This window comes from Pogona vitticeps, chromosome 3 (assembly GCF_051106095.1).
Source record: "Pogona vitticeps strain Pit_001003342236 chromosome 3, PviZW2.1, whole genome shotgun sequence".
NCBI lineage: Eukaryota > Metazoa > Chordata > Lepidosauria > Squamata > Agamidae > Pogona > Pogona vitticeps.
This window is the reverse complement of record NC_135785.1, coordinates 54,989,277-55,014,751: the sequence shown is the minus strand read 5'-3', so window position 1 is coordinate 55,014,751 and position 25,475 is coordinate 54,989,277. Positions and strand designations below refer to the sequence as shown.

General features: G+C 40.2%; 1 protein-coding gene and 2 long non-coding RNA genes across 5 annotated transcripts in view; 2 read left to right on the top strand and 1 right to left on the bottom strand.

Annotated features, from left to right (window-relative positions):
- SLC68A1 (solute carrier family 68 member 1) overlaps window positions 1-14,226 on the bottom strand; it is an 18,775-nt gene extending 4,549 nt beyond the window's left edge. The window contains exons 1-8 of one of the 3 annotated variants that reach the window (XM_072995626.2): window positions 14,139-14,226; window positions 7,807-7,905; window positions 6,879-7,150; window positions 5,715-5,794; window positions 4,880-5,329; window positions 3,911-4,028; window positions 3,339-3,435; window positions 93-264 (exon numbers count right to left, since the gene is read on the bottom strand). In XM_072995626.2, coding sequence (XP_072851727.1) covers window positions 93-264; window positions 3,339-3,435; window positions 3,911-4,028; window positions 4,880-5,329; window positions 5,715-5,794; window positions 6,879-7,043 — 1,082 coding nt within the window. In that variant the 5' untranslated portion in view covers window positions 7,044-7,150; window positions 7,807-7,905; window positions 14,139-14,226. Of the gene's footprint in view, window positions 1-92; window positions 265-3,338; window positions 3,436-3,910; window positions 4,029-4,879; window positions 5,330-5,714; window positions 5,795-6,878; window positions 7,151-7,806; window positions 7,906-9,668; window positions 9,888-14,138 lie in introns of those variants that run through there. The other 2 variants (XM_072995625.2, XM_078389453.1) reach the window with 2 other exon arrangements.
- LOC144587894 (uncharacterized) lies at window positions 8,811-25,475 on the top strand. Its single transcript, XR_013543127.1, has 3 exons — window positions 8,811-9,561; window positions 10,791-10,998; window positions 23,957-25,475. It is a non-coding gene; the product is annotated as an uncharacterized LOC144587894 (long non-coding RNA).
- LOC110077587 (uncharacterized) lies at window positions 14,353-20,161 on the top strand. The gene is made up of 3 exons (XR_012085644.2): window positions 14,353-14,804; window positions 15,329-15,354; window positions 20,112-20,161. It is a non-coding gene; the product is annotated as an uncharacterized LOC110077587 (long non-coding RNA).

The window sequence follows — 25,475 nt, the reverse complement described above, 5'->3', positions numbered from 1 at the left end:
CATGGGGTAAGTCAAGTCTACAATGCAACTAGAACAATCCATTGTTCAGTCCTAACCTAGTTCCCCAGGGCCATAATAGTTGACTGGTGTACCTGGCTATGAAGAAACAAAGCAGGTAGACCCAGTCTGGTCCAGCAAGGAGCATAATCACACTGAGCAGCAACTTGAGGAAGAAAAGTCCTCGAACCACAGCATACACACCCCAACGCCGACAAAGAGAAAGGAAGTAGAGGTTGTTGAGATGAGGAGCCACATAAGAAACACCTGAAAAGAAAGATAAATAGGCAAAGGATACAATACCCTACAGTGCTTTCTTGTATGTAGCCATAAGGAACAACTATGGGAGAGCCACTGCCAGTCAGTGTAGGCAACACTGGGCTAGATGGCTTGTCTATAAGATCATTCCTATTATTTGGGATAAGGTTGGAGGGTACACTGAAAAGGGTGCTTCTTGTTGCAACACCCTAACCTGCCAAGGAAAGTCAGGCTATCTCTACCCTTGCTAAGTTTCTTAAAGGCAATTTTGTCATACCTTTGCCTTTAGAATAGCTGTTAAGTAATATTTTGATACTGTGATTGTACATACGTCCATTTGCAATTTATATATATATGTCACAAGTCTGCAATTTATACATATATGTCACAAGCCTGTATTATAAATTGTTTGGGAGCCTGAAAAGTAATTTATACTTTAATGACCAAATAATAATAAATATTAACAAACACATCAACAAGAAACAAGGGCATAAGTATCCTGATACAATAACCTAGAAAATAGGCATGGAACTGTCAATTTTTTTTAATCTCAACTCCAGGAATTTGCTAAGAATTCCACCAAGCAGAATTTCAGAAAGTACAGTCAGAAAACAGAAATCCACAGGGCATTTTTCCCTACCTCCTTTGGTGGTTCTGTTGCCATGACCCTCCATTCAAAGAGAAGGAAACTGCCCTGGTGCTTCATGGGAGGTAGTTCTTTGGGAAAGACCCTCTACAGCGGTGGCCCCCAACCTTTTTGATGCCGTGGACCAGTTGGGGGAGATGGGGTCCATGTGCGGGGGGGGGGCATCCCCTACACTTGCACGTATGCGTGCAAAGGGAAGGGGCGGGGTTGTTCACGGGGGGCACGTGCATGCGTGTGCATGTGCAAAGCGGTTGTGTGGGGGGCATGCAAGGGGGGTGGAAGATCTGTCTCTGCAGCCCGGTCCGACCAAGGCCATGGCGCAGCACTGGGCCACAGACTGGGGGTTGGGGACCTCTGCTCTACCGAGCCTAAGAGGCAGTGAGACTAACCATCCTATGAATCCTTGTAACTTCCAAGATGTTTCATGAAACTTGTCCCATGAAACATCAAGGCAGTTTCCTACATTTTGAACAGAGGCTTATAACAAAAGAGAAAAGTCTCAGGCCTACTAGAAAATAGTTTGAGATCACCTAGTTTCACTGCCTAAATGCACAAAAACAAAGCAGTCCAAGTTAGATCCAAACATTACTTATAAATACATTCTAACCAGAAACAGACGCTGACATAACAAACCACTTTTCTTGTACAACAGCTGTATTTCTCTGACATTTTGAACTAAACTTCCATTAGTGATACACAAAAACAAAAAGCAATTAGTCAGACACTGGGAGCCCTATCTAAATCCCCATCAGTACGGGTACACTGGTAGGCTTTGTGGTGAAAATTTGAGACACTGAGACAAGACTTAAGTAATAATCTTTATCTAATTCTCTTAGGAAAAGGTAAACAGGACATCCTAAGAAAACAATGAAACTACTAAAGCTACATAACGAAGATATACCAAACAGTAAAAGCAAGTAGAGCGGTGGCAGCTCAGGCAACGCCCACTAACTTAGGCAAGCACATATGGTCTCTGCCTCACTCAGTCAGTCAGCACCAGTGAAGTGTGGGTTTGAGAGAGAGAGAGAGAGAGAGAGACAGAGAAACAGCTAATCCCCTTTTATAGAGCCTCACTGAAAAAGGGGCAGCTGAGGTATTTAAGCACATTAACCCACAATGGGTAGAATGTTGGATCTTGTCATATCCCAACAGGTTTTCCACTCTGGCTGCATTGCATTGGCTGCCCATACGATTCCGCATCGACTTCAAAGTGTTGACGCTTACGTACAAAGCCCTAAACGGTTTAGGGCCTCGATATCTGGCGGAACGCCTACTCCCACCAAGTTCTACCCGTGTCACTCATGCGAGCCAGGAGGTGAGGCTGAGGAGCCTAACGCCGAGGGAGGCCTGGAAGGAGAAGACAAGAAATCGGGCCTTCTCGGTGGTAGCTCCTCGCCTCTGGAACAATCTACCTCCTGGGATTCGCGGGGCTCCCTCACTGGGTATCTTTAAGAAGCAACTGAAGACATGGATGTTTCAGCAGGCCTTTCCTCCAGACAATTCCTGATGTTTCTTTTCTTTTCCGCTGCACTTGGTTTCTATTTTTGTAAAGTTTTTATTATTTACGCTGTTGTATGTATGTATACTTTTATTATCTGATGATGTTAGCCGCCTAGAGTGGTCCTGAGTTGGCTAGATAGGTGGGATATAAATAAAATAAATAAATAAATAAATAAATAGCTTGAAACTTACTGTAATACAGTAGTGAGCAGAAGACTGATACAGATCTACTAGTAGATTTTTGGTTAATTTGCTGTAGATTGACTTATTATTTTGCACATAACAATCTGATGAATGGACAACAACTCTGAATTAGTCAAAATATGAAAGCTTTCTACAGCTGACCCCTAACATTTCAGCCTTTTATATACCCATAGCATTAGAGATCTAGGTGGACACTGAATGTTGAGCAATGGTAGAGAGAGAAGAACTGACAACAAAGCCAGAAGCGGAACACAATACAGTATCCTCTATCCAAGACATATGGTGAATATATGGCTGGCTAGCTGGGTGAGATCCTAACAAGAGCACTCTGTATAACAATATAATGTTGTAGTTCAATTTCACACAGAGAGACATTTATTCCTTTCCAGTGAACACATTGGTATTCTTCTTTAAATGAAGGAAAAGGGCAACATTTATGCCAGTCTTCACAAAAGCCATCCTATTTATGTTTTGGAATTTATATTATTCAAGGAGTATTTATCCTAGCAGACGTCTGGGAATCTAGCATAGTTTTACTTGTCAGTCCTTTTATAAGAGGGTGGAGGGAAGCCGCTTCTACAAAATGCTAGCAATAGTTGCAGCTACAATCCAAACAAGTTTGGATTCTACTTTCTTTGCCAGTGAAAAAGGTGGTATTCTTTGTCTAGTCAGTTTCTAGAAATCAAGGCAATATTGCTGAGCAATAGATCTCCACTCCCAACTGTGCACTCACCAAGCAGAAATGATCCCATGGAAAGTGAGATACGATCAGAAAGCAGATGTTCCAAAAAGAGAGGGAAGAAGTTGCTGTTGAAATGGCAGTGAAAAACCTGTGAAAGATGGCAAATAATCACAACATTTGTGAAAAGACATCTGTCAGACTGCTGAAAATAGCAGTTTAGTAGAACAGTAAATACTAATTCAAAAAATAAATGGAATGCCTGACATCAAAATATAAATGCCAACTGCTTCATGGAGTTTTTGAACAAATATAGCAGTTGTCCAAAGAAATATTTTAGGCTTCTTATCAAGACAGCCAGTATTAGCAGCAGATACCTCTCTTAACTAAAAAGGGAACTATTTAGGCCAATTGAGGGAGACTGATTCTTGCTCTGCAAAATCAGGTGTCTCAGCAAGTGACAAAGACACTGTGAATGTTATGCCAAGAGTGTGTAACAATTTCTAAGCAGAGAGTGGAAGAAAGCAACAATTGCATGGAGAAAAACTCTGATGAACAGGACCACTGGGTGGATTCCTGAATGTCAGCAACATTTCTGGACTACAGAGAGGCCAGAAAAAACCAACCTGTGTAAGGTTCATGGTGACAAACCAGAGAAAGTTGCGATGTCTGGAGAGCTGCTTGAGGTACTCAGCCAGAGTGATTCTCTTCTCCTGATGTCCAGAGGAATGGTCAATGTACAGTCTGGAAGAACAAACAGTGATATTCTTAAGACAGACAGAAAGGTGGGAGAGGTGGGCACATTTAGCCTTGAGAAAAGAAGACTGAGGAGTGATATGATAGCACTTTTCAAATATTTGAAAGGCTGTCATACAGAGGAGGGGCAAGATCTGTTCTCGATCATCCCTGAGTGCAGGAAACACAACAATGGGCTCAAATTAAAGGAAGCCAGATTTGGGTTGAATATCAGGAAAAACTTCCTGTTAGAGCAGTACAACAGTGGAACCAGTTACCTCAGGAGTTGGTGAGCGCTCCAACACTGGAGGCATTCAAGAAAAACTTAATCACCTGGCGGATATGCTTTGATTGTATTCCTGCACTAAGCAGCGGGTTGAATTTGATGGCCTTGTAGGCCCCTTCCAACTTCACTTTTCTATGATTCTATGATATGTCACCCTTTTTCTTATTTTTCTTTCAGAAATGTTGCCTCTAATTTCCCTTTTCTAGAGAGGATAACATGGAAAAAGGGGGTGACATATTGGAAGGACAGGATATAAATGAATAAAAAGGCTTATTATCACAGTAGTTTCTGCTTTGTTCTTTCCAAAATAAATACATGCTTTAAACCAGTTCACATATACCAAAAGGTGATAAAGAAATATGTTTGTTTAAAAATGGAAAAATAGCCCTCAGGGCCCAGTGTAAAACTTTGTGAATTGGTGCCTATTATTTCAAAAAGCAAATGAGAGTGCCATACAAATCCCAAAGCACGTTGGCAAAATGGAATCTGTACACCTAAAAGTTACATCTTATGCTAATTGTGTAGGATATTTAATCTAATGACGGGGATTGAGCAAACTAACATCACAACTTACTCTTTTAAAGCTGTGCTTTCATCCCATTTTGCTCGTTCCTCAGCTTGAAATCTCTGCTTTAGCACCCATGTGGCCAAGGTAAATCCAACCGCTGAGCAGAAAGCCAGTGCCACACAAAATATCCGGAAGGAGAAGAAGTTCTCCTTGTTCCACACAGCATAGGACATGAAGACTGAGAGGGAGCCAATGGCACTGAAGAGTGAAGAATAGAAGTTGAGGCCGGTCCTATCCTTTGCAGACACCGCAAGGTCAGCAAGCAAAGCATTCTGGTTGAGATCCACCATGGTGAGGAAGCTATCATAGAGGCAGAGACAGATGAGGAACTGCAAGCCTGGATGGGCCCATGCAATCCAGAAAGCCAGAAATGATATGGCAAAGAGGGGACCATTGCGGCTCAGGGCCTTGAGTCTCTTCAGAACCACTTCTGGAGTAGAAATCTCTACTCCAGATCTGCAAGAGAAGAAATACCATCCCTATGAAAACCAGGTCAGCCACATTCCATAATTTTAAATTACATGCCGTCTTAGCGTTCTGTCTCCTTGTCAATCCTAATCTTCCTTGTCCACTTTATGCTTTCATTTCTGCTACCCCTTATCCATCCATTCCTGTTTAGTTTAATCTGACTCTCCCACCTGAAGGACTGTACTACATTGAGGAGAAATATTCCAACAACCAGCCTAACAAGGAGAAACTCTGCCTCTAGACACTGACCTCTCTTTCCTCCTCTCTTCCTTCTATTATATATACAGTACCAACACCAAGCACATTATTCTACTTCTACAGCTATTCTGTTGTTTTAACTTCTGATGTAGGACATGGATCAAACTCTGCTTACTGTTGGGTGCTAAGGAAAGCCCGGTCACTCAGCCAGCCAAAGAGAGGGTCATTGAGGCTGTTCCAGATCAGAAACACAGTCTAGAGGGAAAGCATGAGATACTTAATGAGACTTAAACTGAAATTAAGTACTGTACTTCAATTTTTCCTGCAACAGAATGCCATGGCTAACCCTATGGATATAATTTCATAGTTACCAACATCCAGCTCAGACAACTGCAAGCAATAAGTGAAATGCCTATCCACACAAATAGCTCTTCTGTCTGTTGCCATTTTTCCCAGACAAATTTCTACGATGGCATTACAGTTTCATTCACTGAGGGTGCATCCCATCCAACACAATAGGTAAAGCTACCCAGCTAAGCTCCAATTGAATCTTTTTATTCACTCCAGCATCTATCATCTCCAACCTAGACAATGAGGATTGCCTGACTGCTCTCACTTTCCATGTTTCTTACTGGTTAAAGAGCCTGTAAATTCAGATAGGAAGGAAACATTTATGAGTTTACTGTGGGGAAACGGATTCCTAAGCTAGAAGAACAAATCTTCCAGTTCCTAGCAAATCTGGGTGAAATCTTACATCACTGCATCACTTGCTGAGTCTCACTTCATTATCAAAACAGGTCCTTACTTCTCAAGAAACCATGGGACAATTAGGTTTAGATCAAGCATTTCCCCTTTATCCCCATTCACTCTTACTTGGTGAAACAAAACAGTGGCCTCAAAAGCTTGCACACTTTTGGAGGTTGCCTTTATGTTCACCTAATAAGGGTACCACCCCAATAAGGATTTTGGAATTTGCTGGTGTAAAGGGTCACTGTGGTTATTTTGAATTTAGTATATAATGTACTTTATAAATATCCCTGCCATCTAACTTCACTGTTTTGCAGGTTTTATATATATATGTTTATGACACCTTAAAAGTAATAATTTTATTACGACACAAGTCTCTTCCATAAGGTGCATGAATTTAGTCAGTTGGCAGGCTTGTGTCATATATGTATAAATTGCAAATGTATGTATGTACAAATGTACATATACATATACACACAAATATGTGTGTGTGTATGTAAATATACAAATATATATTTTCGTCAATTCTAGAACACCATAGATCTGATAAGACTAGAAAGACCAAACAGTGATTTCCAAGTTCAAAACTTACCTCCCCAATCCAAAATGAAAGTTTATCAATCTTGTATACAGAAACAAAGGTGTCCACATAGTAAAGAAGAAACACATTGTGCAAAATGGAAATAAAAAGTGACAGGGACCCATAGACCACTGCAACAGGCAGGTTGAAGAGACACGCTAAGAGCCTGAAACCCATGATGATTCATTCAGAGTCTTCTGGTTGCCAATATCACCTCCAGCTCCAATAAAGCCTTTCTCTCCAGCACGTACTAGTTTGCCATTTGGACCAAACCATCATCATCTCTGTTAAAAAAACAAACAAACATTGACACTTCAGTAGCTAGAGTCAATGTGTTCTTGCACTCTCTTAAAAGACACAGATCCATTTAACTTGCAATATGAAATTCAATTGCAGACGGTGGTTTAAAAAGGGGAGTAATAGGCTAACGCTGACACAGGGTGTTAGGTATGCTTTTATTGCCGTTTGGTGGTGTTTGGGGACAAACTGGTTTGCTCCCTTTCCCAGCAAGCACATGACGTGCCATTTCAAACCAGTTTATCAATCTTGTATACAGAAACAAAGGTGTCCACATAGTAAAGAAGAAACACATTGTGCAAAATGGAAATAAAAAGTGACAGGGACCCTGATCGATGCCTACTCACACTTTCTATATCCCAGTCATTTTTGTGGGGGTGTGGGTAGGACCACTCAATTTTGGTTCAGTTCCAGCATGTGTGATCTCTAGGATCAAACCAAAGTGACTGCCTGGCCATACCTTTACTGAAACTACTTATTGATCTTGAGAAATGAGGGAATGGGAATAAAAGTAATCTCTTGCATGACTTGCAGAATAAGAGGCTACCTAATTCACATCAGTAATTCTTATTTTAAAGCCTCCTTTCAGAGGAGCACAATATTGTATGCCCCCAAATCAGTCAAAATGAAATAACTACTGTACCTTGCAAAGAGGACACAATTGTGAATAGACTCTTGAGGCAGTTCCAGTTGCACATCAGTAGTCACAACTTCAACCTGAGAGCACCGTGAAGTGACAGCACTAAAAATGACAAATACATATTCCTGCATCAGATGGCACCATAGGTATTCAAAGATGGGCACGTAATCCTGGAAATATTGACACAGAAAATTTTGTGGGCCAAGACTTGAACAGAACTATTGACATTAGTCTCTTGTCTCTTTTGAAATCATAACCTAAAATAGTATATAAAGGGAGAGGAGAGAGATTTATAAAAATTTTCTAGATGTATTATTGAAGGGGTGTTTTATGGCTAACTGTCCTTTTCACAAGCCAACATGGCTAAAATAATGTCAGTCTGTAAATTACCACCTCAAAGATTATATTGATTTGTAAATGATATCCTAAATGGTCCTGAGGAGGACTTATTAAATGTCTCAAGATGTTTCCCTTATTTCTTAGCAATGCCACCTGGCTCCTTTTAGCAGGCATGTAACTGTTTCCTCACACAAGAAAATTAAGTCACTACTGAGCAATCTTTTTGTATTAATCAGAACTCTAAAAACCATTGCAGAGATAATCAACTATGCTTTCTCACAGAGGCTGGCCAGGGAACCAGACCCTGTCCCCAGTGGTTCATGGACCTTCTTCCTTTAGGGGCCACAGGCAGAAAACGAGACATAACACACTGTGCTGGCCTCATTCATCCAAGTGCCTGATAGTGAGCCTGGCATGCTCTGGTGGTCCATGGGGTCACGAAGAGTCGTTCACGACTTAAAGGACAACAACACTAGAGCCTGAATGCAAGGAAGGTGGAGTGAGTGAGTGAGTGAGTGAGTGAGTGAGTGAGTGAGTGTGTGTGTGTGTGTGTGTGTGTGTGTGTGTGTGTGTGTGTGTGTGTGTGTGTGTGTGTGTGTGTGTGTGTGTGTGTGTGTGTGTGTGTGTGTGTGTGTGTGTGTGTGTGTGTAAACCTCAAGCAAAGACTGGCATCTTGTGTCTAGTTCCACCTCAGCTTATTTCTCCAGTTATCTCCTTCAGACTGTAAGCTCCTTTGTGGCTGGGACCTTAGCGTTTTTGCCTACCGAACTCTACAAACCACCATGTGTGATGATGGTGCTATAAACTGTAATACTCTGTAAAGACTACATGGTCAGGGCATTTGGAACAGTAGTATTGTACGTAGAAAGGAATACTGTATTAGGTTCCCCCCTCCCTTTCTCTCAGCCTCTCCCAACATCCTGAATAACAATCTCTGTAACCTGGTGAGGAGGGTATTCCCTCCGATGTTTGCTCGCTGAGAAGCCTGAAATGGATGGGGAAACCTAGGGGTGAGGGAGAAAAACATAGGCATGCAGTATGTCCTCTCTCGATTTTATCCCCCCAGGGCTGACTAACAAGTTTAACAGGGATTTCTGCACTGGACCCCACTTCACAGCCTATTTATTGGTAATACAAATGAAGGGAAATGAGAGTACGGAAAGAATTGATTCACTCCCCCCCCCATGCAGTGTAGTGGGAAGCGAACAAGAGAAAACGCACGAGAATACACAAAATCTCAGAGGACGAGGCTCTCATTATAAGCGCAACACATCCAGTAGAATTTAATTATTCTCTAACGAACCGTCCCTTAAAGGAGATCCCTTTCCAAAACGTCGTCCAAGAAAACAAAGCTATGGGGTCAGGCAATTAAAATCGAATGAATGAAGGGACACCACGGGAGCGGAACGGGGAAAAAAGGTTCGTAATAAAAACTCTTCAATGGGTTTCTCATTATAACTAAAAAAGCCGGAGAACAACATCAACAAAATGTCTCAAATCCCCTTTTCTGCCTTTCTTGTGTTTACCTGGTACTATCTCCGACCCCGGAATCATCGTCTTCATCAAGCTTGCGCAGCCGCACTTGACTTCTTGCTAGCAATTAGCGCGTCCTCGTACAGAGTGTCGGGTGACGTTCATTTGGCGGCCATGTTTTTACACTGAACGCTTCTTCTTTTACAGTAAGGAGCGCGGCTGTGGGCGTCGGGACAAATTACAGTACTGTTCATTTACAGTACTGTATTAGCCAGTCATAAGGAGGTGGTGCTTCTTTGATAGTTAAACTGAAAGATCCTGCCAGGTTGGTCAGGGAGGTGGAGCCCAAAGGTTGGGTTCATATTCCTAGGATTTTAATATCCCCAAAATTTAAAATTAAACCGCCTAGAGTGGTCCTGACCCGACCAGATAGGCGGGATATAAATTAAATAAATAAATAAATCAGCCTGTTTTTTTAAAAAGACTATTTTCCTGCGAATAATTTGTTATATATTTTTTTAAAAATAGATTTTGCCATTTCAAAAGTGAGTGAAGGGTCACTACGACCACGTGGAGATGTCATGCATACTTGAAATTCTGTGGTTGGTTATACTGTAATTAAAACAAAGGCATCCGTTACAATAAGAAATACGCCTGTAATTGCATCATTCATTTTGGCTCAAGTGCAATGCCAAGAAGCATTTATTGTCTCTCTTTTTAATTGCGCCATCTGAAGGGTTAGCTGCAAATAATGATGATGATGATGATGATGATGATGATGATGATGATGATGATGATAATAATAATAATAATAATAATAATAATAATAATAATAATAATAATAATATTTATTGTCATTGTAAGTATATACACAGTATACCATACAACGAAATTCACAGACACCCAGAGACCAGACACATGCACACACATAACATTCCCCAAACACTCCCCACCCACTAGAAGTCCCCCACTAAAAATACAAACATCTACACCTCAGGCCAAGTAACACAGTCCAACTAATTATTCACTACTGGTGGTCTTTAAGCTCATTATTAATTGCAATTATAGCTCTAGGATAAAAACTATACTAAAAAATGAAGATTTGTGTACTGTATTTTGGTTACTCTCCATGATGCTGCAACATCTTGATTACTACACCTTTCACATTTTTGCAGTAGATGCCGTCGGGTCCCTTGAGTGCTGCTTGGATGTCATGCTGGTGTAGATGAAGAGTAACAGACTGAACTGGATCAGGACAAGATGGAGCGCCCCTAGTGTCTGCAGTTTGGGGAGTTTTTTTCCTTTGGGGGGCTACTTTCCACTGAGAAGGAGGTTCACAGTCTGGGTGTACTTTTGGACCCAGCACTATCAGTGGAGTCCCAGGTAATATCTGTGGTCCGTTCCATCTTTTTCCATCTGAGCCGGATTGCCCAGCTGCATCCCTAACTTGACACCAGGTTGCTCGCTATGCTGGTCCATTCACTGGTAGTCTCGAGCTTAGACTACCATAATGCTCTTTACGTGGGGCTATCCATGAGGCTGTTGTGGAAACTCCAACAGGTCCATAATATGGCAGCCATATTGGTGAGTGGAGTGAAGAAATGCCCTCATATCTCCCCTACCCTGGCTACCTTGCAATGACTACCTGTTCATTTCTGTGCCAGCTTCAAGGTGATAATGCTGATATACAAGGCCCTAAACAGTTTGGGATCTTGATACCTGGCAGAATGCCTCCTTCCAGTGAGATCTGCCTGACCTACTCAGTCTTCCCAGGGTGGGCAGTTGAATGTACTGTCCCCAAGACTGACCCAGAAAAAGATCAGAAACTGGGCTTTCTCAGCAACTGGCCACCCACCCACCTACATTTGGAATAATCTCCTGCCCAAAATTTGCCTGGCCCCTTCACTGAGAATTTTCAAACTATCCCTGAAAACATGGCTATTTAGACAGGCTTTCCCAAAGATTACATCATCATAGTGCAGAGACTTTTTCAGTGGTTACATCACCAGACCCACCATCTTTCCTTTTAAAATTAGGTTTAGTTTTTTTGACATTGTCCTTTTGTGTATGTTGATTGGAATGTTTAATTTTGGTTTCTGTAAAATTCCTATGTTTAATGTCTTTTAAAGTGTTATTTGTTTTATCATGTTGTGAACCACCCAGAGTGGCCTTGGTAGCTAGATGTGCAGTATAGAAGTTGAATGAATTAATGAATGAATACAGTACTATACTTTTACTCTTCTCCAGCTATGAACTCAGAAAGAGTCAATTTAATAAATTTTCAGTTCCAACAAAATCACTATAAATTCTGTTTCCTGTGTATGAGTCCTAATAATTTTGCAGTGCAATTCTACTCCATTGTAACGATGGGACTGCAGCTTACATGTTTTTGATCTGCCATTTAGAATATTTAGTAGTAGAATTGTGTGTTGTTAAGTTGCTTCCAATTATTGGAGACCCTTTTGAGGATTTTAAAAGTATGAAATACTTAAGTTTACAATTTCCTTCTTCTGTGGGTGCTCTGAGACTGTGCAGCTTGCCAAAACTACATAGGCTGGCTTTTCCCTGTTGGGCAGAGTGAAGAATCAAATGCCCATCTTAGTTCGGCAGCCATGTGCTCCAGGTCACTGAGATCTCTAGCATTGCTTTCTGTCTTTGAGAGCTAAATGCAATGTTATTCTCAGCCAGCGTAGACCCACTTAAATGAATTGGGAGTGTTACTCACAAGCAAGGTATATCTCACTTATTTTATATTAGAGCTAAAATTGACCGTAAGCCCTTTACGTTTGATTTGTTTCTTTGATTTAATTGCTGGTTTTTGTTTTTGTGTTTTGTTTGTTTGTTTACTATATGGATTCTTAACTGTCTTGAAAGTATATCCAGTGAGAAAATAAAATACAGTATTCAGGCTTATTTAAAATTGAGCCTTAATAAGATGTCACTGGTGGTCATTCTAACTTTTTATTAGTGAAGGGTGTTAAGTCAGAAGATTATTTTTCTTAGTCACACAGGAATACATAGAATTGTCAAGATGTGAAATTTTGTGTGTATATGGGGACAATCCTGAAAGTATTACACAGCAGTTTTGTAAAAGTTATTGTAAAACAATCAGCCAGGTCTGGGAGCAAGGTCACTGTACAAAAATAACATTCCAAAATAATTTCCTCCATAGCTGACAGTTTAGCATGAAAGTAAAGGAGAAAATTAAAAATATGTCAAAATAATTGGTAAAATGTTCCATTTGCAGTTACTGTGATTTGGTCTAATTTTAATAGATCCAGTGATTTGCTGTACCTTGATATATTAATCCCATCACTTTATGCCTTCTGTTACTTACTATAATTATAGTTATAGTCAGTACAGACTGCTGTTAGACAAAACAACAATGCTTATTATAGTGGCAGCTTGCCAGATTTTGAGTTAGAGTCATATTTTACAGGAATTGTAAAAGCAATGGAAATTCCTGTTGTAAAATGTCTGTTGGTGCATCAGGACCCTGTACTTACAGAATCAGAAAAAGTCAAATGTTTACATTTGAAAGAAATATAAATACAAAGAAGCAGAAGACACACACACATAACTGTAAAGTAATACAGGGAAACACACTACACCAACAATTATGTAGCAGTAGCATCAATGACAGAAGACAAGGACAACATGGATTTTCCTCCATAGTATCAACCTATGGGTGAACACTTAAAGAGTAATTTTCTGTGTATCATTTATAGTATGATTAAAGGCTAAAGATTACTTAAAGCTATGATGCTTTTTTACTTTTAAATAATGAATTTTGGAGTTGTATTGTCTGTGTTTTCAATGTGCCTTCTTAGGTTTTAAAATTCCTACATTTCTAGGAAGCATTTTTGGGATAAATGTCAGCTGTCATGAACACAGGCTTCAGATTTTTCCCTAGAGGTCTATAAAGTTCTATAGAGCTCTAACGGAAATGCATCAGACTCTCTGACCTAACAGAATTAAATCCTGTTTGACTCAATTAAGTGGTATGCCTCAACACCAAAACAGCTTGAAAACTGGGAGACAATGGTAAAGGAAATGACAGTGGTCAGACAGTCCTTTTCCTGAGAACTCAGAATTGTGCATGAGTCACAGGAAGATGATTATTCACATAGTTCCTTGTATATTATTCTAGTAGGTTTCCATTATCAGTAGTTATTAATAAATAATTCACATATTCCACTTGCCCAAGCTGGAATGTCATATACAGTTCATGAGAATAGTAGTGAAAATGAATTATGTATAGTAATTAGCAACATATCACAAATAACACATATGTGATGAAGGATGTGTCAGAAGAAGTGATTGCAATCCACAAAAGCTCATACAGGTACTGCAGTAAGTCTGTTGGTCTTAAAGCTGCCACAAGACTTGGGTGGTTTTTTTTATTTTTAACATCTCTCTTGAAACCTAGCTGCCTTTGAAAAAAAATATACAATAGAGTAGCAGAAAGTACCTGAATTTTCATCAACAGGATATTAGATTCATAGTGTTAGCAAGATACTCACTAAAACATATAGTTTCTGCTCTTCAAGCCATCATCCTCTCCTTATACAAGAGATAGCCAGCTTGTAGTTCTCTTGTCTAGATGATTGGCCTGTAGTTCCCATGATCCTTCACCATTGCCTATACTGTATTAGATAGAGTTGATGGGAAGTTTAATCCAACATTATCTGGGGAACGGGCACCCCTAGACCACCTATGCTGTAGTATTTTAATATGCTAGGTTACTCACATGCTTTAATTAGCAGGTAATAAGGTTGTGGTGTAGGTCGTAGGATGATTAACACCACATGTTAGAGTTAAGACTCAGGTGCTGCAATGCTGCAAATACAGACCTGCTCTCTAACATTTGCTTCTTTTCACAGCATTTATACATCGTAGAAATTTTCCCTTATGAGAAAGGGGTTTAAGTATTATTACCTGTTTAATATAGCAGATTTGCTGAAGTTACAAAATAATGTGGAAGGGTAGTAGGAAATTGCCTATTAAAAGACTGCATGGGTCATACAATCATAGTTAATGGCACAGTTCCTCTTAAGTTTGATTTATATCTTACTATGACTATTAGTGCCTACTTTTCAGACTTATTACAGATAGCTAAATTAGTTCAGGTGTTTAATGTAGCTGACAAAATTAGCTAAAAAACCATTTAGTTAAAAGTAACTGTTGAGGTAAGGTATATAGTTATGGTTGTTGTGGGTTTTTCGGGCTCTTTGGCCGTGTTCTGAAGGTTGTTCTTCCTAATGTTTCGCCAGTCTCTGTGGCCGGCATCTTCAGAGGACAGCACTACAATTATAAATGTAGCATTGTACATGTTGTGTGTTATTAATTAAGTGGAAGAATAGAGTTGGGTTCAAAAGTACAGAAGGTAGTTAATGTTTAATGTAATGGTAAATGTTGTAAAGTGATATTATAGAAATATTAAAACAGTGGTTTTAGACATCAGTAGTTTAAGTATGCAAAGTTCTAAGATTTCTGACTTATTTTCCTCTTATACAGTGTAAGGTAAGGTCTTGCTTCATGGTTATATGGGGGTAAAGTAAAGGATGATTATTTACCATTGCCTGTGTGTTGTTGGCTGAACTTTGTACCCAGGTTTGCCAGGCTCATTGCAGTATAATTTTAAAAGTTTTGTCTTTACTATATTACGGTATCTTTTGTTTTTTTCCATAAAAGGTTCTTTTGTCTTTAATAGGTACATTCTACATAGGAATTCTGCAGGTAATGTTTTCCTGTCATGTATTTTCTCATGATATCATGACTATCTGTTGGATGGTTACGTACATGGGTATTGAAAATGCCATACCAGAGACAAACATATTTTTCTAGTCCTTTAGAACTGTGCAAAAGGGGGAACATCAGCGAAGATAACTCATCATGTAAGGATGAGAAGCATTACACTTACTAAATGTTTCCTGTTACATACTTCTTAAAGTGAAAGAAGCCATGTTTCCAAGGCTTTGGGACATTCTATTATAGTCCTGCTTTGTGCATACATTTCTGCAAGTTATTTCAACATGTTTCAGAAACTTCTGTACAAGCATCATAATATCAACAGTGGTATAGCTGTCAGTGGTGCATGTGGGGCCTTGAAAACCTGAACAGTAAAAAAGTAAATTTGCTAATGGAATGACCTCTTTGAAATAAGAAGATAGCATCTGCTCTTAGATTATTAATTAATGTATTTATTTAAGATATTTTTATCCTGGCTTTCTCCCTAAAAAGGATCCAGGCCGGCTTATGTTAAAAGACAGTATTTAATGCTAACAAAAGAGTCAAACAAATACCATACCAAAAAAATTTAGCAACACTAAAACAGATTTAAAGCAGGAAGGTGCAACAATCTATTTGAAAACAAAAGCAATACCAAAATGTATTCAAAACAGCACTATAAAATAATGCATTTAAAAACCTCACTCAGGCAACCAGTCAGGGAAAGCTTGCCTGGAGAGAAAGGTCTTTGCCTGCTTGCAGAAGGACAGCAAAGATGGGGCCAATCTGGCCTCTTGTGAGGGGGAGTTCCAATGTCTGAGAGTAGCAACAGAGAAGGCTCTCTCCTGTGTCCCCACCAAGTATGCCTGTGAGGGTGATGGGACCAAGAGAGAGCCCTCTCCTGATGATCTTTACCTTCAAGCAATCTCGTAAAGGGAGATGCAGTCCTTGAGATAGCTTGGGCTTAGGCTAGAACCAGTCCTTTGAATTCAGCCCAAAAAATGGGTTGTCAGCCAGTGAAACTGCTGTAACGGGTTATGCGGTCCCTCTGGCCAGCCCCAGTTAGCAATCTGGCTGCTGCAATTTGGACCCACTAAAATCTCCTGACATTTTCCATAGACAGCCCTACATAATCTGAGTAGTCCCACATATGTAGATGAGATTCTTGTGATCCAAATAACTTGCTATTTACATTGCCCACTGTCAAGATCACATGTTTTTCATAAACTTTACAGAGTTCTGGTTTCCTGGGTTAAGATAAACAACTAGGCCAAAAAAGTACAAGCAGATGTTAAAATACTCTCAACTGTGCTCTCTTCTTGCAATAATAATAAGATATAATACAATAACAAATCTGATGGAGTGGGCATTAGTCCATGAAAGTACTTTTGTGCCATAATACATTTTTGTCTTAAAGGTGTTACAAGACTTCTTGCTGTTTTTAATGTAACAGGTTAGCACAAGGGTGGATTATTCAGATGTTTAGATATTCCCATGCAATGGTCAATTTTTGACAGAGTCATTTTAAAACACCTTGCACACATTCGTTTTCTTCTTTATAATATACCAGAATCATTCTTGCCACAGTAATCCATTCCTTCTCATGACTGTAGTATTCCTTGTATTGACTGTGTTGCATTGATACTTGTGAAGCCTTGCTACTAGTAACTGTATGGGTGAGGAGCAGGAGAGGAAGAAGACAGAGGTGCACTGGAGGTGAGGAAACTAGAAAAGTATAAGGCTAAGGCTTGGGATAAGAAATGGGAAATTGCGGCTGAAAGGGAGTTAGAGTCTTGTGGAACAGATAGAGAGACTATGCTGAGGCAACAGGGAAAGGATGCTCCCCACCCTCCCTCCCTGCTAGTGCATTTTCACAGCTGTGCAGGTAGAGAGCATGTGCATAGGTACTTTTCAGACAAAACTTTAGCTGTAGACTTTTGTTTCTTGTTTATATTTCATTGCATTCTTTTGTTTCTTTGGCCTATCACATAAGGCTTCTTGCATGTTGCTGTTGCTGTAACTTGTTTGTTTGACTACTCCTCTAAGAAGCTATATTTTTAAGCTGCTTTCTGGAAGCCATTCAGCTGTGTAACTGCATCTTTGGCTTATCTAGGCATCAAATGGTGCAGTGTATCATTTGTATGCTACCAGGTATGCAAAGCTTTCTTTCTCCCTCACTTTACTGGCTGAAACCATTTTTCTCCCAAAGAGCATTTGTAATTGAGTCATATCTTTCACTCAATAAGAAATTGTATCCTCACCCTTTCAAATGTCCGAGGCTACTGCATTTGTTACACCTATAAGCTCTGGGCATCTAAAATATCTTTTGGTCAAAATTTCTTCAGGTTGGAAATCATTAAGAAGTTGCCCCCAAGTTAGGGTGAACAGACAGCTAATTAAAAGGGTGGGTGGATGGCTTCTGTGCATCATATAATGTTGCGGGCACTGGATTTTTTTCTGCATAAACGTGTGTACAGTAGGACCCCCATACCAGTGGGATCAGTGCCTGCAGTTTAACTTATCCAAGGTCTGAAAATATTAAAAGAAAAAAATTCAGAAAAAAACTATTTTCATATGTATTACCAGAACCAGCCACTAGACTGAGCTATGAATACTTGTTAGTGAAGAATACATTGCATGGTCTCTGGCACTTTCTAGTTGTCAGTTCTGGTAATGCATGTGAAATCTCTCTCTCTCTCTCTCTCTCTCTCTCCTCTCTCTCTGTCTCTCTACCTCTATCTCTACACACCTACCTACTGTGTTTGCTATTATCTGTGATTTTCAGTGTCTGCAGTGGGGATTGGAACCAATCCCCAGTGGATATGGGGGTCCTACTCTAATTCTGAAGTCCAGACAAATTGAGGTGGTAGAACAGTTTGGAAAAGTTACTATTGAACTACAACTCCCAGTGTCCAGTAGATGTTACAATTAGCATGCTAGACAAATGATCTGGAAGTCCTAGTATAAAAATAAATTTTCAGAGCGTTGGAAAAATTTTTTACTTAGAAGCATAAATCTTGTAGTAACAAGTAGTTTCTCCTTGAGATGTCCAGCTTATCAAGGTGTAGCTCTATGGCACCCCCACACACACACACACACAAACCTACAAGATGTAGTAGTTCCACTCTACCCCTACATATTTTTAGTATCTAAGGATGGCCTCTGTAATGCTTACATTGCATTTATTACACCATTTGTTCTCATGGAGTTCAAAAATATATATACAGAGGTATTCAGATGCTTAGCTTTAGCCTTTGGAATAGCCCTAATCGGGTTTCCATTGGTTCACCTTACGTGGTACAGCAGACACAGCTGCCATTAGCAAGCGTGAAGTGATGGACTGCTAGGCACAGATTTTTGGTCATGACAATACAGCAAATCTAGCCACTGAATTGTTATATATTTTACTACCAGTGATGTGGAGAGATGTTTGTGGGATCATCTCTGTGTAGTGTTGAAATAGTTTGATTGGGCTGGGATATGATGCAGCTTGATTTGTGGGGAAGGAAAGAGATTATTTTCTGCTGTGTCTCAGGCAACAAAGTGTGCTGGGCCTGTTCTGATTGTAAAAGATGCATGAGTTGCACCATCATAGCGGTTAATCAAGCTGCATGCAAGGTGAGAGGTACACCTTTGGGTCTTCAGCGACATCATTAGAAATACTGGTACAGATAAAAATATTGCTCCAGAAAGGAATCTCTATGGAACATGTGGGTTTAGCTCCCTCACCTCTAGGACTGTGGTGAATATTTGCAAGAAAGAGAGAATATAACTTCAATTCAGCCCTGATATCTTTTTTAACATAATTTTTATTTCACTTTAAAAATTGCTTACACAGAATATATAAATTGCTTAATACAAAAATATAGCTAAAATATGCATCAGATACATCATATCATAATAATACAGATGTATATTTTTCTTAAACTTAAACATGCCAAATTACACCTGTTTTTTATGAAAACTATTATCTTACAGCTTGCTCTCTCTAAAGTGAATACAGAAAATTACTTCAATTATCACTAGATTCTAAATTTTTTAAAACCAATATGATAAAGGCAAGGAAACATTTTTATTTCAGATGAAAAGCAATACACATTGTAGCAGCTGCCAGTACATCAGAGAGATGGGAACATCATCATTATCCTTTTTAAATGTATAATAAAGTCATCAAAGGATCATCAGGAAGTTTGTACTCTATTTACTCAATATAAAATAGTACAAATCACCAATAAATGTTACTTTTTTGACACTTCCAAAGCATGGCAATATGATCAACTACTGGCTAATTCTATCTCTAGTTGGATTTTTGAATTTGTCTGATTTTAAGTTCAAAAGCTCAAATTAAAAAACCCTTCTTTTTTCCTTTCTGACTTTTAGAGACAACATGCTGATAAGTGTGATCTTTCTGAAATGTGAGCAGTGATCACCCACAATAATATTTTATTAAAATCTTTTAGACATGTCCAAAGAGTACATCTTAGTGGCAGACAGGACTATTTCATATTGAACAGCCAATAGGGGAGAAAGGTTAAAGATGCAATGAACATCTATGACCATTTCCCTTTTGTCTAGAAAGCTTGCCTAGCAAAGGGGCATACTTGGCATTGCTGTATCATAGATGTGGCGAGTTGAAAGAGGCTGAAGTACCTGTGGCTCATTAAGTGTATATGGCTCTTTGCCTAGAAACCATAATTCTTTGGCATGTGTCTTAGTTTGGGAGGAGCTAGGTGTAGTTACAACAATACAGCCTGTCTCTTGTTCAGGCACAACTCTTCACAGCAAGAGGCGAGCTTTCTACTTTAAAAAGACGGGGGAACAGAGTAAGTATTCGAGTTGCTGAGGCTGAATCCCCACCAATTCTTTTTTTCAGAGACTGCAGCTGGTTGCTATGCATTCCATTGTCCTTTTCTCATGACAGCAAAGCTTGAAATATGAACTTGGGAATATAGAACTGTTTAGGCCCAAAGAGGCAGATATTCCAGATTCCTTGAGTGTTTCTCCTGCTGTGTTTTTCTCACTTCTCATTCAGTGGTTGCTGCTCTGACATCCCCAGAATTGCCAGTTTTGTACCTGCTCAACGCTGTTTCCACTTTCAGATATTGATTTTCATCCCCAAGTGGTATCTTCCTTGCTAGGAGGCTAAAATGGTATAGGCCTTTAATACTGTATGATGCTGGCAAGCCTTCTGGCCAGTGGTACAGCACACAGAAGAGAAGACAGGGTGTGTGATGGATGGAAGATGGAAGCCAGGGATGGTGTGGCTGGATAAGAAATCTTCAGGTAGGGCCCAAACAGGGTTAGGGACTAGGAGCAGACAGAAAGGTGAGAAATCTCCAGGATAAGATAGGAACACATGTCTCTGTAGGTGGATGTACTGGGATGGTGATGGTATTGATCAGTCAGACTCTTGACTGCAAGTATTTAGTCTATTTGGATTTTTGTGTTGCCTTTCATCTCAGAGGCAGGTGACTGGACAGGGGAATTTGGAACACTCTGGTTCACATTTAAAAGGTTCTTATCTTTTTTGAGATCTGTTTTGTCTCCCATTTGAGAGTTCCTTCAATTCACATTGGATATCATTCATTCATTCATTCATTCATTCATTCATTCATTCATTCATTCATTCATTTATATACCGTCCATCTGGCAGCCAGGAGGGTGGTTTATTCTCTGGGGATGCTTATTGTCTGGTGAGAAGGGTCTACACAAGACTTTTGGTTGCTGATTTACTTGTGAATTAGTTTGCTTTGTTTACTCGCGTGTAAGTGGAGCGCCTCCTCCTGGAGCCAGAGTACTGCAGAACTGAGTGCTCTCTCGTCAGAAGGAAGGAAGTCAGAGGAAGAAGGGAAGGATGTGAGCCTGCAACATGGACTGGCTTTTGGATAAGAGGAGCTTGAGAGCAACCAAGTACGGATTAGGGGCTCTGGGATTGTAAAGCGCCATATCTGGCCTCCAGCAGCACTATTGTGAATGGATGAAATTGTTCTTGCTGCAGAAACAGGCATGAGTGGACAAGCTTATTCCTACCAAGATAAGGAGCAGCAACCCCCTCTTTTTCCACCCACCGTACAGCATCTCCTGCTGCCTATTCCTCCTAGCCCACCCTGTCGCCTCCTTTCCACATCCTGTCCTTGTGTAGGGGATGCATGGCCAATGCCCTGTCTCAGCTGCTGTTCTACTAAAACCCAATGTCTGGATTCACTCGCCTTTTTCATCAGCCGAGGCTGTTCTGCCTTGTGGGGACAGAACCCATGGAGTCAACATAGCCCCTTTCCAAACTTTTCTCGCTTCCAGCATTCGGCCGGTTGCAATGGCTCCCTCCCTCCCTTGTGTAAAATAAAGTAAGTGGCATAGTGAAAGGTAAATACATCCACCAAGTAAGTGGTGTAACAGGGGTTTTGTTATCCCTGTAACTAGACCCAGTTAACAATCTGGCTGCAGCGCTTGGACCCCCTGAAGTTTCTGAGCACGTTTCAAAGGAAGCACCACATAGAGCAAATTAGATTAATCCAGCTGAGAAGTAACTAAGGTGTGTGTCGCTGGGACCAGGTCAGACCTTTCCAGGAATGGGCCCAGCTGGTGCACTAGTTTTAACTGTTCAAAGGCACTGCTGGCCACCACCGAAATCTGGGCACAAACCTCTATGTAATGTCAAACAAAATAAAAGCCATGTCTAGCTTGGTGCTGAGCCTCTGTTCCCTGAAACCTAAAATTAAGTATCTCTTTGCCTTGCCTTGCCATAGACTCTGTATCCTGGCAAAGCAGGTGAGAGTAAATAGACTAATACATAAAATATATATTTGTGACAACTTCCTGGTTTTTGTTTATCAGCCCAAACCATTCATGGTAAGCAAGACTTGTCCCAACGGGTTCCATTCTTGAATACTGTAAAATATCATTTAAGGCACATACTATTGTGAAAGCTGTGTTTATAAGAAGTGTTTGTGGTCAGACACGTGATAGACTATGGTATGCATCTTATTCTTTCAACAGAACAGCAAGCACCCTCCTTTCTTTGACTTCTTTGCTTCTGTTGGTTCCTGACAGTACTGTATAATGCGGAAGAGCTTAACTTGGTAATGGGACATTATAAACTTGGGCCATCTAGGTGACAAATGTGTTAACTGTACATAGGGTAGACTGCCATGAACTGGCTAGTGGATAGTGTTTATTATAATGCTAAATGTATTCTGTAGTTTCTTCATTGAATTGGTAACTATGAAGTGCTCAAAATTGATGAGGTATTTTGTAATGACATTAAATGTGGTGTTGTATTTTGCTATTGCTATGAAATTTGTTGTTGTGTTGAGAGAAAAGCAGCATATTAACTAACTTACTATGGTCAGTCATGCTTTCTGTCTGATCAAGTGTGTAGAAATAACCCTAGAATTTGTGCCTACACTCTGTCTAGAATATCTCTGTGGCCATATAAGGATATTTTTAATGGAGATTCTCATCACACTGTTATGTCAATTGTGTGGCTTCTTCAGAATTAGATTATACATCCAGCTCTTTGAAAAAAAATCAAACTCTTACATCTGGATGAAACCTGATTTCATTTATAAAATGTCTAAGTTGCTTTAGATGGGATTTTTCTGGTCATGCAATTTGGTCTTCTGGATTCTTCTGGACACACTCCAGAAAAACTGGCTGGAATTCACCATGACTCCTGTTGCTGCACATGGTGCTCAATCTGCATTTTTAAAAACCACAGTGGGACTTATGTCCACCCCATGGAAAGCTTTTGGGAACCCATTAGAAAAAGTGTAGTTTTGGCCCCTTTTGCAGTCTTCTGCTCCCCTTTTGGTAGACTTGTGTGGGCCCCTTCAATCCCTGCTTGCTCGCTGGCTCTTTTTTTTGTATGATGCTAGGGGGAGAAGCCAGCCTGGTCCACCTCCCACCCCACACTGTGCTCTGAGCTCTGCTCATGAAGTGGATGTGGGCAAGTAGGCCAGATTATTCCCCTGTCATAATTAGAAGGACCCAGTTATTGGAAAACACAGACAAGAGCTGGGACTCTTGCTGTCCCCTGCAACTGGAAATTTCTCCATTGCATGTGAGTCTGAAATGTTCCATCTCTATGAGTGCATTAAGCTAATAAATTTAAGCCTGAGAGGCAAGCACCCCTCTTTTCTCCTCTAGCATTGCCCAGGCTTAGTCTAGTCAATTGCTTTAATGCCAGTGCCCTCTGTTACTTTAATTAGAAATTGTGCTCTAGTTAAATACTTATTCATGATTACAGGGGAGAAAGTGAGGGATGCTGGTTTACCTTTGATTATGTACTGAGTGTGTTGTTGGGCTGAGTTTTGTAACCAGGGTTCGCAAGCTCATTATGGTAGCATTTTTTAAAAATTGTCTTTATTATGTTTTTCCCTTTGTTATAACAGTGCCTGTGTTTTGTGCCTGTTTTAATGCTTTGCTGTGGATTATTGCAAACATGTAGTTCCAACCTCAGATTTTGATGTTTCTTTCGGATATGTCTCAGACCAGTTACTTATCTTTGTGCGACATATGTGTGAAATATATTTTATGGCTTTAAAAGTGAATGAATAGGCTTATTCATGTATACTTTTGCCATAGTTCAGCATCTTTTGTTTTGTCTCCACAGCTTGGGGAAACTCTAGAGACGCTACATGACTAAATGACACTTGCTTCAGAAGAGAATTTGTTTGCTCTCTACCATTATGGCTCAATATTATCCAGGTGTGATGCACACTTTTCCTTATTCATACCTGCCCCTTGGGCCTAATCATGTGTCTCCAATGTCACAAGCCCCCATGTTCCCTCCTATCCAGATGCGCAACCTCTATAGCAGGCCTCTTGCTCTCATCTTGGACAGTAACAATGGATACAATGACAATGCTGCCCACCAAGTGGAGTACCATCATATGTATGGTGCACATCCTTGTTCCTATCCTTATCCCTGGTGGCACTGGCCCCAAGCGAGCCCTCTTCCTCTCTACAACCCCTATGCCAACTATCATCCATACACAGCATACCAGCAACCACGCTGGGATGTATGGCCAGAGGGCTTCACCCTGAGGGGGGAGCTTCGTTGGGGCAGGCTTGAGAGAGTTGTAGGACCTAGGAGGGATTTGCCAGAGTTTGTGAGAGATGATCTCAGAAGGGTCTATGGCACCTATCCAAGGACGGATGTGTCCATCACCTACCACAATGGGGAATTTCTTGTGAAAGGGGACCCTATAGTAGGAGAACAAGAATACCGGATAGAGAAGAGAATCATCAGGAAGGAGCCCACCCCAAGTGTCAGTGAAACAGAGGACAACAGTGAAGACCAGAAAAGGAAGAAGAAAAAGAAATCAAAAAGATAATCAAACTGGTCCTACAACTATATACAGCAGCATTAATTGAACTAATATCTCTATGTTAAGATGCAAGAGTCAGCTGTGGTGAATGCTGCCATCTGGGCTAGAAGTGCACAGCAGATAATGGGAAATATTCTTCTTTAATCTTTTTACACTTTTCAAAGACATTTTAGTAGCAACTGATTACTAGATTGTTCAGGCTTATATATTAATTAATAAGCATAAGTTTGTCTTGTGCTCTAAGAAATATCACCCTATTCTGCTAGTATCTCAGCCATTTTCTTCAGATCAATGGACAGTTATATCAACCAAAAATATAGGTATGAGACTTCAACTGTAGTCGCTGGCACTCTGTTCCTATAAGTACCACTTACAATTTAACACTACAAAATCTCCCTAGTCCTTTCCTACCCTCTGCAAAATCTCCCTAGTCCTTTTCTACCCTCTGCATGTGAGTGGGAGATCACTGGCTACGTAACTAAGTCATAGAGTGCACTGCTTACTATGGAATTACTTAGAATCTGAGAGCAATGCAAGGTGGCGGTATATTGAAATTTGTTCTCACACCTGTATTTCACATGCTCACACACAACAGTGATTTTTTACAGCAGGATTACGCTCAATATGAATTCCATATTGTGTGACATGTGCAATTGATGGTTTGTTACATGTGCATGAATGAAACCAACATTGTAGGGAGGGACCATTAAGAGATTTGCCTGGACACCAAGTTGCAGCCTAATATGTACACAAGCTATAGAATTTTAAATAAAGAAAACAAGCATGTTTTATTGAATCTTT